This window comes from Berghia stephanieae, chromosome 2 (genome assembly GCF_034508935.2).
Source record: "Berghia stephanieae isolate SIO BIC M18660-M18661 chromosome 2, UCSD_Bste_1.3, whole genome shotgun sequence".
NCBI lineage: Eukaryota > Metazoa > Mollusca > Gastropoda > Nudibranchia > Aeolidiidae > Berghia > Berghia stephanieae.
The window spans coordinates 32,697,249-32,714,353 of NC_088361.1; the positions used below are offsets into that span (position 1 = coordinate 32,697,249).

General features: G+C 37.7%; 1 protein-coding gene across 1 annotated transcript in view; it reads left to right on the forward strand.

Annotated features, from left to right (window-relative positions):
• LOC144964734 (uncharacterized) overlaps positions 1-16,717 on the forward strand; it is a 33,222-nt gene extending 16,505 nt beyond the window's left edge. The window contains exons 10-16 of the mRNA XM_078899292.1: positions 1,561-1,687; positions 1,914-2,038; positions 2,762-2,859; positions 4,217-4,409; positions 5,762-5,857; positions 8,618-8,723; positions 10,077-16,717. Of these exons, the coding sequence (XP_078755418.1) occupies positions 1,561-1,687; positions 1,914-2,038; positions 2,762-2,859; positions 4,217-4,409; positions 5,762-5,857; positions 8,618-8,723; positions 10,077-15,687 (6,356 nt within the window). The 3' untranslated portion in view covers positions 15,688-16,717. The remainder of the gene's footprint in view (positions 1-1,560; positions 1,688-1,913; positions 2,039-2,761; positions 2,860-4,216; positions 4,410-5,761; positions 5,858-8,617; positions 8,724-10,076) is intronic.
• The last annotated feature ends 388 nt before the right edge of the window (positions 16,718-17,105 follow it).

Here is a 17,105-nt window from a genome sequence, read left to right on the forward strand (position 1 = left end):
ACGATATTTTTTTCCTTGTAAATCATCTCTCTGTTACGTACTGTTATATCTTTTCATTTTTAAATATGATTTGTAAACATTTGACTGTATTCCTTTTAGTGGGATCATGTGTATGGGTGAGACTTTTTAGGTGATCTCAAACTAAGTACATTGATGGTGTGCGCTTGGAATCTACTTCTGTTTCCTATTTGAGCCATTTCCCTTTTGTATAACATTTTCTTGGGTGCTTTGATTTTAATTCTAGAATCTTTTAACTATCCCATTTTCTTCCTTTTTACTGGCGATGATATGACCTGAATGTGTTGCAAACTTTGTAAAATCCTTAAAAACAAAAACAATCCACACTATTCTTCAACAACTTTGGAATGCTTTCATATTCTAAAAAGTTCTATTTTTTAAAAGAATCATAATGAAATTAAGAGTTCTTTACCTTACCGACTTAATCCTTGTTGTTCCATCTAGAGCATAAAAGCAGAGGCTCCTACCCTCCTGCTTTTTGCGGAATCATTTCGCTTAATTGGTCTAAATTCTGGATTCAAGACAAAAATTCTGCTTTTCAAATCCAGGAAATTTCTTTTTTTTTTAATGTCTAGTAAAAAAATTAAAGTGTGAGCTGTGGCTTACTTCGATGTCATCACCCTCTATGGTCAATCAAACCACATTTCGTGTGTCTGATTAGTACTATCATGGTGTATGCAGTTGGTGTCAGATAATAGTATATTTCATTGAAGAGGAGGGGGGGGGGGGGTCAATGACTGAAGTATTATTATTATGTTGGCTCCAATATGTGAGGTCAATGACCTAGGTAATATTATATGTTGTCTCCCTTGGTAGTATTATTGAATACAGTCGGCTACTTTCCCTATTTAATGTTGGCCGTGTGTATTTGTATGTATGTATGTTTTATGAGGTGCGGGGGAGGGGGGGGGGGGGGTCCTGACAAGGTTAAAGTAAATCCATCCATTCAATGCTTTGCTCTGAGACTTCCAGGGCCTGTGTCTGCTATTATTATTTGACACCTTTCCAATCTTTAAACAATCTGCACAGTTTTGCAGATTTTATATTGTATCATTTGAGTACTTTTGGTTGTCTATTACATTATCTGCAACAAAGCATGTCATAGTCAATAACCAGTAAGTTGATTCCAATATTTGGTCTCAAATTCCACTTTTTATGTATTCGGATTCCTCTTTGGGGCTATTTTGGCAAGGAGCCCCTGTAAAAGGCATCTACCACTGATTTCTATTTGAGTCAGTCTCTGTTCAGGACATCTTTACGATAGTTTACTCATTATTTATTGTTTGTCGTCAGGTTGTTTGTGGTAACCTGTTTCACATAACTGTGGGTTACACCCACTAAGGACTTTCTTTGCACAGTTTTCCTCCCTTCTTAATGTCTGCCAGACCCATTTTCATTTTCTTTTTTTTTAATGTGTACCTCTTGACATAATTCCCTTAGGACTTCATATATCTCTTATAAGTATATGGCGTATATTGGTTTTAATTTTGTGAAGAAAATAATCTTTTGCATCTGATTTTTTCTCTTTTCTTTTCTTTCCAGCCATCACAGATAACTTTTTAGGTCAAAGCGTCACAGTTTGTATTGAAGCAGTAGGGGAGTCTTCCCCATCCAATAAATTACAGACCATGCCACTCATGACTGTCAGCAAGACTTCTGATGGAAAAAGGTATGTCATTAAGACACTGATAACTCTGGAATATTTTATTTATTGCCAAATATACCCTGCTGTAACCAAGAGTGGTTTAAGCTTTGACAATGGCCTTCATTGAGAAAAAAAAATTATGTTCGGGGGCTTACAAACAATGGGATGTTTTTTTTTGTTTTTTTTTTCTTTCTCCGTGGTGGTATGTTGTTGCTTATGATATAATAAATATATTTGTCTTTCCAACCAGCTTACCTTCCTTCTCTAGCTGGAGTTCCATGAACAGCACCATGCTGCCTGCCAGCTTTGTTCTTGTCCTGCCCCAAAGCATCCCTGTTTCTACGCATCTCATTCAAAAGATCACTGCCCTAACAAGTAAGTTGTTTGTTTCTTTAAATACAAGTTTTGGAGTTTAAGTTAGGTTTTGTAAGGCTGCACAAAGTCTCTCTGTTCGGATGAATCTTCTATGGATCCAGATTCTTTTCTCCTTCTTCTTCTTCTTCTTCTTCTTCTTCTTCTTCTTCTTCTTCTTCTTCTTCTTCTTCTTCTTCTTCTTCTTCTTCTTCTTCTTCTTCTTCTTCTTCTTCTTCCTTATTATATTATTATTATTATTATTATTATTATTATTATTATTATTATTATTATTATTATTATTATTATTATTATTATTATTATTATTATTATTATTATTATTATTATTATTATTACAAGAAATGCCTTGATTGAGATCTTGATTAGAGATTTAATAGAATGCGCAATAATCAACAAATGACACGAACACTACAACACACATCTAACTTTAATTTGTATTCCATTAAGGATTTTTGCTTTGTTAGCATAAAATATTGGAACGCACCACATGCCTATTGGTATTACAAAAAATGTCTGTCAATGAAAATATTCTAAAATCTAAAATATTATTTCATCAGTGCAAAAGATGTCCACAAACACTTTATAAAGAATTAATGTTATTAATTTATTTTTTTTTTTTTTTTTTATAATTTATGTTTTACTCCTTTCCTCCCTCAATACATTAATAGTCCACAATGTCAGACATCTTTGTATTTACTTGACATATATTTCCAACTCTTGTTTCAGACTTAGAAATCCACAAAGATGGAAAAGTGAAAAGTCTGCAGTCTCTTATCCTTGAGTCACTTTCACACAGTCCAAATAATAGCAAAAGGCTTCATGTTGTAAGTACAAATAATTTGTATATATTTGTTGCAGATTCTATACAATACCCACGATTTGAGCAAAAATTTAGCTTATTCCCCAACCCCCTCTCTCTCTCTCTCTCTCTCTCTCTCTCCTCTCTTCTCTCTCTCTCTCTCCTCTCTCTCTCCTCTCTCTCTCTCCCTTCTCTCTCTCTCCTCTCTCTCTCTCTCTCTCTCTCTCTCTCTCTCTCTCTCTCTCTCTCTCTCTCTCTCTCTCCTTCTCTCTCTCTCTCTCTCTCTCTCTCTCTCTCTCTCTCTCTCTCTCTCTCTCTCTCTCTCTCCTCTCTCTCTCTCTCTCTCTCTCTCTCTCTCTCTCTCTCTCTCTCTCTCTCTCTCTCTCCTTCTCTCTCTCTCTCTCTCTCTCTCTCTCTCTCCTTCTCTCTCTCTCTCTCTCTCTCTCTCTCTCTCTCTCTCTCTCTCTCTCTCTCTCTCTCTCTCTCTCTCTCTCTCTCTCTCTCTCTCTCTCTCTCTCTCTCTCTCTCTCTCTCTCTCTCTCTCTCTCTCTCTCTCTCTCTCTCTCTCTCCTCTCTCTTCTCTCTCTCCTCTCTCTCTCTCTCTCTCTCTCCTCTCTCTCTCCTCTCTCCCTCTCTCTCTCCTCTCTCTCTCCTCTCTACTCCTATCTATCTATCTATCTATCTATCTATCTATCTAGGGCAATATTAAGAGTTAAGAGGAAAAATTAAAAAAAAAAATTACACCTTTCGCAGCGGCGCCATAAGATCCCGTCGCCCAGGCATTCCATGAAGGAATATAGATAATCCATCAAAAAGGATATTTGTCGTCAACAGGAATCACCCATGTTGTCTAAGTGAGCAAATTGGTGGTTAGTAATCTTGCTCAAGGAAATAAATGAAAATGCCTGAAGTAGGATAGGGCTCAAACTCAGGACCGTCTGGATCACAGTGCAATGCTGTAAAACACTCAGTCACTTTGGACAAATGGAAGAGTTAAATTAATTAATTTTTTTCTTTTTAAACTTTACTTTTTATATATATTTCATATTAATTTACGCTACATCTTTCCCTGAACCATTTTGAACTAGAGCAAAAATGGTTTGAAAAATTTCGTTTCAGGCAAATACAGTGAACAAAATTAAAGATGGCAGCCATTAGAAAATTTGGTGACTATTTAAGCCAACTGTACATTATTTTTTGACTATCCCATCTGTGATGATAATATCTGAGTATGTGTATAACTTTTGACACTTAAAGACGCTAAACAACTTGATGCATTTAATAAGCCGGTGGACTATTATATGCAATAAGAAATAGAGCTACTAATGTATTATATTAATATCATTTTCTGCATTAGATATTTAATTTGAATCCTTCAACAGTCTTTACCTGACCAGCATCATGTCTACATCCTAAATGGATTGAATGGAGGATCACAGGACCAGCAAGGGGTGATGGTCTCTCGTATTCCTTTTACTCATCCCACCCATGTGCCAAAAATCCTCAATCATCTACGACAACAACTTCTATTCAATATCATTGTCAGTAGCTGTATCAGGCCCGATTCCAAGATGGGTGAGTTATTCCCGTTTAAAAAAATAATAAATGACATTTTTCTGTTTGAGATTTACTTTTTCCTCCATATCTCTTCCTCTCCTTCCATCTAACTTTTTATTTTTGTCTTGGAAAAGGGTGATTTTTCCATTATCCTTGAGAGAACAGTCAAATGTATGTTTTTTAATTTTTTGGTGTTTGTTTTAATATTCTTTTTATCTTTTTTTTTTCTCTTTCTTTCTTTCTTAAAAAAAAAAAAAATAAATTAACTATTAAATGAAGTGTGTTTAGCATATTGAATCCTTGGAAATATGCTATATATAACAGTGATGATACTTTTCCGCGGAAATCCGCGGTTTTCTTTCCTTTCCTCGGTTTTCCTCCTCAGATCCTCGATCCGCGGATATTTCCTTCATTTCCTCCTTTTACTTTTTTTTAATATAATAAATCTTTAATAATACCTCTTAAAAAAAAAAAAATATATATATATATAAAAAATTTCCTCCTTTTACTGGACTCCGGGCGTTTTAAAATTGAACGATCCTATAAGCTTCATATAAAGAAGCAATCCAAACAGGTTGGGCCCCCACCTAGAAAGAGGCCCAAAACACACTAGTACTCTTCAAGCACTCAAAAGAAGTCATCCTGCCTACTTTCCTGTGGTGCAAGAATGTTCTAGGTGAGTTTTCCGTTTTTCCGAGACTTTTCCTCCTTTTTGACTTTTTGTGAGTATCATCACTGATATATGAATAAATAAATTTAGTGGATGGTTTTTATTTCTTTCCTTTTAGCTTATGATTGTTATTGGTTTACATACTATAACAGTTGAGCTTCCCTCCAGTGGCTGTGTTTGGATGCGATTTTTTAAAACGACCCATTGATAAAATGCTTTGGGGTATTCTTTAGTTTCTTCTTTTGACGTTTCCCCCTTGTATAATTTTTTTTATTGGGACCTAAGTCCTAATATATAATATCTTGAGCTCCCTGTTCCTTTTTACGATTCTGATATAACCAGCAAGAGCTGTAGGAATATTAAAGAAGATCAAAAGCTGTACTTGGTTCACTGCATCTCCTCATGGATGAAGGTTTGCTGGAACGTTCTGGCATGCCAGTTTGAGAGCTGAAATTGCAGGATTAATACCCTTTTGATCATTAGATGTCCTTAGCATAAATTTAGTTTTCTATGCATTCCATTTTGCCTAATCCTTTGAATAAATGTGTAGATTTAGCGGAGTGTGCGGTAAAGCAGAATGATTATTTGGAGAAAGAAATCCAAACTTTTAAAAAATAATTGTAGCATAAAACACTGTGGGTAATTATCTGTTTGATAACAACAGATTGAACCATTATTCCATTAATTTTCTTCAATCCAGAAACCGCAGACAGTATTGTGTTTGAGGTGAATGCTGTGTCTTTACAGCAGCTGACCATTGCATTTGAACATCCAGCTTACGATTCACTGATTACAGGTAGGTCAAATTATCAGGAGGAGAAAGATGCTTGAATACATTTGATGATATGTTTACCTCATTCTAAAATGTGTCGCTCCATTTTGTCTCATCATATTAAAGGATAACATTAAACCAGTTCCATGAATAATTAGTGCTGAGCGGTCCTTGGCAAGCTTAAGGACCACGGTCCTACGGTCCTTGGGAAATGAAGACCGCAAGGACCGGTCCTTTTCGACATTGAACATTCCTGAGAGACTGTTGGAAATTCGAACCGGTTTGACCTTTGAGAGCGTGGGATCGTTCATTCTTGAACCGTTAAAGACCGCTACACGATGAAAACCGTGGCCTACAGGAGTAAAACACACGGAGTAGTCACACTCATTTCAAATTGTAACCTAATTAGAGAAGAGGGGTGATGCCTTCTTTATTTGCTCACCGTACTTCATTGTTACTTCGATAATTTAATAAAATTTGAAATTTATCCCCATTAACGGAGATAATGGCATAATGGCATCGCCCAAGGCGTTGATCGAGTTGTTCGTGGCGTTGATACACACACGCAACTCCTACCCCCCCTCCCCCCCCCACACACACACATTAGAGGGCAGCGAGCATTGAAGAGTAAGAGAGAGACATGAAGTTATAATAAGAGGGGGTGGATGAGGTGATAAGAGGGGTCGATGGTGACTTTTCGCCAGATCTAACAAACTCGGCTACCCATTCATTGCTGAGTAGACAGGGATTCAGAAAAAAATCGACTGCACCCGGGATCGATCTCTGGCCCTTTGCGTATAAAGAGAGTGCTCTATCAACTGAGCTATCAGGGTCCCCAAATATTCTATTGGACTTTTTTTAAATTCAGACGTTATAACTGGGTTTTTTGGAAGGAAGAAACTAATGAAACTCATATTATTTGATTAGTAAAAACACCAAACGAAATTTTAATATTATTGTATTATTTTAAATGACAACACTGCGATAGAAAGGAGTGGTGACAAGAGATGGACAAAAGAAAACAAAAAATCGGATTTGCTACTTGCTAGGTTCGACACACACACACACACACACACACACACACAAACACACACATCTTTTGTAGTCACATACATTTCAAACAATAACCCATTAGAGAAGAGGGGTCATGCCTTCACCATAGATCATTGTCATTGCGATCATTATGGTGTAGTAAATTTTGAAATTTACCCCGTATAATGGAATCGTCCAAGGCGTGCGCCTCCTGTTCCCCCCATCTCACACACGAAAGGGCGGTTTGCGGAGTGGAGGTTGGTGGCCGTCTGCCTGTATGGTCGTCTGTGTCGTTTAGTGTATGGCAAAGGGGGGTGGGTGCGATTAATTAAGTGGGATGGGTGGTGATTGGTGGAAGATAGGCAACCGAAGCAACGAATCGCTGGGGAAGTAGTAGGCTATGGCGCGAGACCGTAGGACCGTGGTCTTTGCAAGGACCGCCCAGCACTAGTTGAAAGGTGATAAGAAGTGAGGACCGCCGCCGATCTTCCCCTCTGGGACCGGTCTTCGGTTCACAGCTAAAAGACCGTCGGACCGCGGTCCAGACCGGTCTTCAGCGCGGCACTATGAATAATGTATTTTTTATGTAGTCCATTATCCACTGGTGTCATTAGTCAAAATAATTTGAACATACTGGCAATAGTTGTGGTAACATATTGAGACTGGAGGGACTTGATTCAATACTTTTACATCAAAGCTGTTTCAGTGCCTGACTTCTGCTGATACTCACAGTAGTTCTGTCTTCCCTTAACTCTCTTGAGACTAGGTTTTCTTACCTCTACAACCGTTGAAGACTGTTTTTTTTTTTTTAGGTTTTTAAAAAACCAAGTTAATCATAAAGTTTTTGTTGTATCTTACTGAAATATGATAATTAATTTGAAATTTACTATTATATACAACATAAACTGCACCACTATCTGTTACAGTTTTAATGTTGAGATTTATTGAAAATGTGTATTTTTTGGTTTTCTGCAAAAATTCTGGGAAAATGATTTGTAATGAATAAAATGGGTATTATTATTATACTTCTAAAACCTGTTTTTGAGTCTAAGAGAAAACACCTAACAATACAAAAATGTCAAAAGTAACTAATAAAACATCATTCTTGAGTATAATTCACTTTTGAGTGGCATATTGTGAAGCTAAGAATATCGATAAATATCAATTTTTTGTCCGTCTTGACTGACTTGCTCTAAATCTCTATAAAATTGAAACTAGTAATCGATTATCCTGCCCTGCACCATTCAACAGTAAAATGTTTAACTAACGTTGAAGACGATCACGCATGCATGAGCACTTAAAAAACAAAGATGGTGACTAGTCCCGTATATTTACAGGATTAGTCCTAAGAGAGTTAAAGTAGACTTGAAAAACAAATTTCCCCATAGAGATGAATAAATCGAAATAATTTTTAAAGTTTATATTTTATAAAGTGAACATTTTAATCACAGTTTGTAAAAATCCAAATTATTTTGTATTGTTAACATAATTACTGTGTCAGAATTGTTCAATGTTTGTAATGTTATATTTTAAAGCCTTTTGATTTTTACCTTTACTTGTATTTATACCATCTTAGAGTATTGGAAGCCTCTTATCGCTTAATATTTTAAAACATTTCCTTCGTTAACACTGCTTTACTAGTGTTAAGATTTAATCATTTCTCCATCGTTCCATTTTTTTATTTGAAGATTTTTTTGTTTTGTTTTTGATTATGAATGGTTAGTTAAAAGCCACTATCCTTTTTTGTTTCAGTTGATATTGATTTGTCAGATATAACAAGTCTGAAGTGTCAAGTCTCTTGCACCAATCCAGATCATTTGATGTGTTCGGATGACACTATTTCAAGGGTATTTCAGAGGTATGTTAGAAACTCACAATGGATAAGTGATGATGGATTCTTTAGGGAAATTAGAATTATTTAAGGAATACAAGTGTCAGAACTGTGGATGTCATCATAGTTATGTTCTTTAGACCTTGTTTGCTTTACAATTTATTTAATTGAACATGCAATCCCCTATCCGAAATGTATTTTGCTTGTGGAAAATGAAAACTTTTTTTTTCTACTCAAAATGTTTTTGGGAAGAATAATGTAATAACTGTAACGACATGTCTCTGTAAAACAATTCAATAGTTTATTTTAGGCAATTGTGAATATGAAACATGCATTTACATACTGTACTCTAGAAAAACACTCTTTTAATTTTCATTGAGCTTTTAGAACATATTCTTTGCTTGTAAGTTGTGATTTTTGGACACATCTTATTTAGAAAAAATGACAGCCTCTTTCCTGTAATACATTTCATCATAATTTTGTATGGTTGATTGAAGAATTTACCAATCATGGGATGGAAGGTTTTTAAAAATAGAAGTTGTGTTAATTCATGATATAAAGATATACTATGTTTTTGACACTTAACTTGTAATTTCGTGAGGTTTGTTTTTGTTTGTTTTTTTTCCACTTAGAAAATGAAAAAAAAAAAAAAGAAAAGATCCCCGGGTGATATCTATACATTGGAAATATATGAGAGATCGTCTCAAGATATGTCCAGTCGGTACTGAATAATAGACACTTTGTCCAACTTATCTTAAATGCGAATGAAATCAAAATATTTGAATTTACAGTATTTTGATTGATTGGCAAAAATGACAGAAAGAGAAAATGTCTGCAGTCACTTAAAGTGACATCTCTTATTTCCATTCTCAAACCCCTATTTTGGATTTCCAAAAGCATGAAACTGATTGTTGTTTTTTTTTTTTCTCCTTAGCATGATGCTTGTCTGGTGTTGAGTACTTTTCTCCATTTAAACACTGCTATTGGGCTACAGGTCCCAAAGTCTCTAGTGTAAAAAAAAAATAGAAAGAAAACCTAGCACAATATCCACAAAGTGCTTTGCAAAAGGGACTGACCAACAGCAACACTTGATATGTAGAGCGAGACCAGACGTCTGTTATGTGATTTTACTTTTTTTTTTTTCAGTAGAGGCAACACTGTTAACGGCCAGATACTCATTTTACACCTGAGTATGGTAAGAGAATGAGCAAAGAGCCTTTTCCAAATACTCAACTATGTGCCGAGCGAGGCTCGAACCCAGGACCTTCTGATCCAAAAGCGGGTATCATACCACAAGACCATATAGCCGCTTATAGTGTATAAGTAGGGCACATCTATTTAAGAGGCTTTCAATAAACACCTGTCATTGTTTAATTTCAGATGCATGTCAATCCCAATCATGCTCCGTTGGCTGATCAGAAAGGGCCGATCCCATCTGGCTAAGCTGAAGGAGGCAGCTCTGGCAGAGGAGAAAGAAAGGTTAGAAAAGGCTCTTCTCCAGAAGGAAATGCAGCAACGACAAGCTAAGATGCAAGCCAGCATATTACCTACAAAAAGCAGGCCACCCCCTCAGCCTCCTCATCCACCACCACTTCCTCCCCCACCAAGCTATCCTGTTCAGCAGCAGCACCATTCATCTCCTCATATGATTACGAAAGGGCAAACATCTGTCAACAATGGACAGGCAACTCACCTCATGCCAACCATAATGGAAGAGTCCAGAAACAACATGATTCCCAGTCTAGAGGGATTTCGCACCATGTCATCTGATTCTAACAACACATATCCCTTCAACAATGAAAGGAATTTGTTGTCCCCGGAATCTGAAAAGGCTTTCACTCCTGCTCTTAGCACTTCCTCTTTGGAGGAGGAAAAGGGGAATACCCCAGGAAACAATCAGTCAGACATTAATGATAATCCCATGTTGTCTAGACTTCTAGATGACAACACTTCTGTAGCCACAAACATAATTCCCATGAACTGCAAACCAAATCCCCCTCAGAACACCACTTCCTCGACCACCACTAAACGTCAGCGTAAGAGAAAGTCTCAATCTGATTTCAATGCTCCCCCAGCCATTCCTGCCAAACAGAGATTGGCAAGTGACAGTAGTAATGATTCAGTAGATCGTCTCTCCAACCTGGGATGTTCCATGGAGATGGATATAGGGGGCGTAGGCATTGACCCAACAACCTATAACCCTGCCATGACAATGGGCATGCCATCATCAATGTCCTCTCCTCATGGTCATCATGCCACAACTCACCACCCAATGCTCAATCACTCGGCTGTGAGACCTCAGACGCAGGGCAATGTTATAGATCTCACAGAGGACGAATCTAGCCTTAAAAAGTTGGTAGACAGTGTCGACAGCCTCGATAAACGATTTACACGCAACAAGGATATGAAGGCAGAACCAGATATATCCGTGCTGCTTTACGAAAGCGATAATACCATGGGTAGGATACCCAACTCAGTTCAAAACGTTCAAAATTCACCACAGGGCTCAAAAAACGAGAACGCCTCTACCTCTCTTGAGGGATTCCTCAAAGGGTCGGGAGAGGTAGGTAGGGCAAACAGCTACGACCCAGCTGATGCAGGAAATATCACGCCAACAAGCTGCTCCTTTTCAAAATTGAGTAGCTTATTACTGGCACCCTCTGATGGGCCCCCGATAACATCGACGGGGGCCAAGCATCAGCTCATCAATTCCACCTTCCAACCCGACAAGGTGAGGAATATTGGAGAAGGGAAGACACCTGTAAACCATGCTATGATGCACGATGTAAAACCCAAAATCAAGCCTTCAACAATGAATGTCCTACAAAAGTCTTCTAGTGTAGATTTTCCTCTCCCTGTCGAGAGTAAGCCACCGGTTCGAGGCATTTTTGACAATTTGATGGATCAGTCGAAATTGCAACAGCAAGAACAACAGCAATCTATGGTAAAATCTGAAGTGCTCGACAAAGAATCTGGTGTGCTTTCAGCAGAAGGACGAGTCTCATTGAAATTTACATTGAAGCAGCAAAATAATCTGAAGACTTTAACGAAGCAAAGTAATTCTGTTGATGAGATGGACTTGCATTCCTCTAAAATGGATAGCACCGGAACATTTGATTTTAAAAGTGATGAGGATGATGATGATAATCCTATCATGTCACGTTATGTTTACTCTTCATCCCCCACAAGACTTCAGATATCCACAAATAAACAGAAAAAGCCTTCAGAGCCCAGTATGGAAGTGAAAGTGGAGAAGATAAAGAAGAAGGAGAAAAGTTCAACAAATTCCACAAAGAGGAAAAAGGAAAAAGAAGAATCAAGAAGGGAAAAGAAGAGAAAGAAAACTGAGCATAATATTGTTAGTGAGTCTGTTTACAGAACTGTTGAGAATGAGGAAAAAAGTGAAATTCCTAAATTGAAGATTCGTGTTGCCAAAAAGACTGTGACTGACAAAAGTGATAAGTCTGATTTCTCTGAGTTTACAGAACAGAGTTATGAAATTAGTAAAAAATTATCAGAAAGTCCTCTTGAGTCAAAAGTTCCTCCCAGACAGCAGTCTGAAAGTCTGGGAGAAAACAAAGTATTATCTAGTAAACAAGTGACTGAGGACATGCCTGTGCCTGTTCCTGTGCCTGTGATTGATTTATTCAAAGAGAAAGACACTGAAGTTGATAGTCCTCAAGCAGCAGCAACAGCACCTAAGTCTTCAGTGCAAAAATCCTCAGTTAAACCAGGGGCATCTTCTACCAAAGCATCATCAGGTAATTCAGTTAATTCCAAAACGGATCCAAAGTTGGTGACCAAAGCAACAATCAGATTAAAGCCTTTGACGATGCTCAATTCTGGAACCACTATCAGTATCAGTCAGTCCACTCCAAAAATCTCTGGATCAACAACTACTACTGCTGGGAGCATGAAAATGGATAAGCGTAGTTCTTCAACGTCACTGTCAACAGAAAAACGAACAGGTAGTCAAAGTTCTTTAGAACGTCGTACATCTTCATCCGGACATCATGAACGTCGAAATCAGGCATCTGTTTCAGCTTCATCATCATCTTCATCGTTGGCAGCCGTATCTGTAAATTCTCCAATGACTACCACAGCTAAAATTTCTTTATCCAGCATCCTTCCCAATGCCCCAACTACCAGTAAAATTGCTAGCTTGCCTCGAATACCTAAATTGTCTTCCTCATCTAACGCTTCCATCAATCGAACCTCCAGTCTGGATCCTGCAGCTGGCACCAACCAGAGTCCTTCATCGGGCTCCAAGTCCAACAATAGCTATAATACGGCTGGCCGTCATAATACTGTTAGTCCTTCTGGACCTGGGCCTGGAGGTGGGAGAGGTGCATTTGGAAACAACTTCAACTACAACAACAATCGAATGGCACCCCCAGGTTCTTGGGGCAACAACAGGCCAGCATTGCCTTTCAACAACAGATCTTCAATGGGGCCTCAGCACCGTCAGCCAGGTCAAGTGGGTAACCAATCAGTGCGTCCAGCTTCAGGTCACAGACAGACAGGTTCTCATTCATTGGGAGGAAAATCAGGGAGTAGTGGTAATAAAACAAGCAGTCCTTCTTCTATCCTCAAAAATACGAATCATGGCAGCTCTAATTCTAATTTTAGTAATAATAATAACAATAATAATACAAGTACAAATTCATCCCAAAAATCGTTTAGTAGTGGTGCTAAAATGAACAACAATATCAATCCTCATGCTAAAATGAGTAATGTAAATTCTGCTGGTGCTAATATGAAAACGTCTCAGGCTTCTTCATACAGCAATTCAACTAATGTTCAGAGATTCAGTAGTTCTCAGTCTAATAGTGTTCGTTCTCAGTCCAGCATCACCAAATCACCAAACACAGGAGGCATAAGTCAGTCTCCCAACGCTTGTCATTCCCCTAGTGTGACTGGTTCTAATCGGTCTCCCAGTGTAAACAGTGCTGGTAAATCCCCAAATCTCTCCTCGAGTTCTGGTAAGTCTCCAAATTTGAATAGATCACCCAGTCTTACTTCCTCACCCAACATTAACAGATCACCTAATATCAGCAATCCAAATCGCTCCCCCAATGTCCAATCAGCTTCGTCATCCAACCGTTATTCAATGAGCATGTCATCGTCATCCTCCAGCAGAAAGTCTCCCCTCACCGTTCCAATCAAATCAGTACAAGGTGCCTCAAAGAATTCTCCAATTTTAAAATCTTCATCTAATTCATCATTATATTCATCATCCTCATCTCAAAAGCATTCTAGCGGACAAACAAGCTCTGCAACCACCACAAAACCATCCATTTTGAAAAATGCAATAAGGCCTTCAAGTGACTCAACTTCTGTAATTTCATCTCACAGTCAGCCAACAACCACAGCAAACATCAGTCATGGCCATGGGAATAAGCAAATAGTTTCCACCAGTGGGAACACAAACAAAAAAACCCACAATTCTATTTCTGTTCCTTCAAACACATCCTCACCACACCAACTTTCTGCTCAACCTTTGTCCACCACTGTTACGAGTGTTTTCCAAAACTCTTCGTCCACAAGAGTCTCATCATCCAATACTAAATCTGTGACAAGTAGTAATTCATTAGACTTGAAAAGCGGTTCAAGTGGGCAGAAGAAAAGTAATAATGGCAATACGTCTTCCCATGATGATGGTTCTGTTTCAGGAAGTGTGTCAGAAGTAGCTACAACGACACCATCTCACTCATCAAATGCAGATGGGAAAAGTAAAGTTAATCTGCCAGCTGTACGGGGTCGAAAAAGTTCCTTATCAGCAATCGTGGACAAATTGAAGCATAATGCGGTTGGTGCCAGTTTGGATTTTACGACTCCAAAATGTAATAATGCTAGTCAATCTTTAGATAGCAAAGAAATTAGTGATAAAATTCAAGGTGATAGTCGTGGTGTGTCTTCATTATCCATTAATGAAAAATCAAAGTCCATTGACCCCAGTCACCATTCAACGTCTAACAAAATCATTCCACATGGCAATCTCGATCCCTCCACTAAATCTCAAAAACCTCAGCTGTCTGAAAAGCAGAGTTCTTTAATGACTTCATCAAAAACTTGTGTTGACAAAGATGATGTCTCAAAGTGTAATATTAAAAAAGGGGAAAATGTTTACCCCTCTGTAACTGATGATGGTTGTAATTATTCTTTTGACAATGTCAAACATAAGTCAAGATCATCAACAGTTTCTCCTTTACCAACAATGTCACCTAGTTCAACTCCATCATTCCCATCACACCAAAGTCCCTTGGCAAGGTCAAGGACACCATCGCCTTCCATCAATATGCCAAAATCAAATGGTGAGAGCCCTTCCATGTCTCAATTGAATAAAGATAGGATTTTCAAGGTGCCATCAATTAAAGACTTGGAAGAACGAACATCCAGTCCAGATTTAGGGAAATCACCTGATACTAGTAAAGTCAATAGGTTTTTTGATAAAAATAGCGACAGTCATGCCACTGTGATCCCTCAATCTAATACTATGAAACCAGTAGTACCACATTCTGATAGAAAACTTTCTAAATCTGTCGAAAGTCCCCTCAGTGATATTAGTAGTCCTGACAATGATCTCATCATTGACGATGAATCAGTCAAGCCCATGGGTAAATTGTTTAGCAATAAGAGTAATATTATAAACGTAAACAAAAACAGTTCCTGTCATAGTCCAGTACCTAAGACCCTTCACCCAATTTTAAATTTAAAATCTGACAAGATTGGTGAACCAACAAGCATTAATAGAATAAACACTCCCCCTATTGGTTCATCAAGTGATAATAAAATGCCTCCTTCCAGTCCATTCGAGTCGATTGCATTCTCTCCTCAAACAGGCAATAGCAGTAGACCTACATCGGCCCTCTCCACTAAGTCTCCAGCCTACCCCAGGACCCACTCTGGGGCCTCCACCCCCAGGGGATCTGATTCCCCGTTTGAGATTGATGATGATTTGATGGATGTTGCTCTTGGCTGTGACAGTTGATTTGATTATAATATGCTGCCTTTTTATTTTTACTATTATTTGGTTCGAGTGTATTGAGTGAGGCATAAGTATCTATGCATCTAATGCAATATGACAGTTGTTAAGGAAAACAAATTGTGTATTTATATTGCATAACAGGCTTACTACTCAAATTATTAGAATAATTGATTTTTTTGAACATTTAAAATCTTTATCCCCATTTCATTGTTGCCTTAGAAAACACATCAAATTATGAATCCTTAACTGCTGCTTTGACCTTAATATTGTCTTTTGCTGGGTTAAACTGTAACTTATAATCATCTCCGTGTCAAATGACATAAAAAGACAGATTTGTCATTGCTGCTTTATTACTTTTTGAAAGAAATAGGTAAACGATGGAACATTTCTTGGTTATTAGTCTGCCTGTTTTTTTTTTGTGTGGATAATTGTAAATGATTTCGAATCTGAAACACTGGCATCAAGTGTATAGCAGTAATCACTTCAAAACTCTGGTCTTGTGATGAAGAAAACATAAGGATAAGGTAGAAAAATAACTCTAAATTTTGAAATATAAATATTCCAGATACGATGTGGGATTATGCAATAATCAGCCTTTCTAGTATTCTTTAGTTGAATTTTTAAACTTTTATTTAAGGAACTGTAGTATCAAAGCAAACTTTTCCCCTGCATCTCTTATGACCTGCAAGGACTTTTTGGCATAGTCTCATGTATTTGAGCTTATGCCAGGGGTTGGATCTCAATGGCATGTTTTCTTTGACATAGATAACTGTAATAAATTCTTCTTTATTTTTATATCTGGTTCAGTATCTTAGCAATGCTTTCACCAGTTATGAAATTAGAGTTAAAACTCAAGGCTCCGGATTCAGTGAGGTTGCATTGATTGAGAAGCCGGATTCAGAAATCCCTGTTTCTTGGTCCTATATTTTCTTTGTAAAAAAAAAAAAATGCATTCAACGAGCATCTTAGCCCAGAAAGTCGCATTCAGCAAGGTCAATTAGGCTACACATACTAACCGCAAAATAAAACAAAAGCTTTCAGTCGCATTCCATCGTACAATTACAATATCAATAATATCTTGTATGTACCCTGCTTTAAAAAAGTACATAATCAGGGTAGCACTTGCTACTTTACCATAATGTGTAGAATTCTCACTGGTGAAAGGCAAGAAGGGAAAGGGTTGGTAGATGTGGATATGTAAAGTACAGCTGGGTGTGGCAGGCACTGTTAGTAGTTTATTTGCGTGTATGTGTGTGTTAGAGATGGAGAGAGAGAGAGAGACTAACTTGATATGAGAAATGGAATGAATGTTTCACTTTATTGATTTGTAAAAACAAAAGACCCCCCCCCCCCCCCCCCCCTAAAGAACAAGCTTATCAAAAAAAAAAAAAAAGAAAGAAAACAAAACCAAACAATCCCAA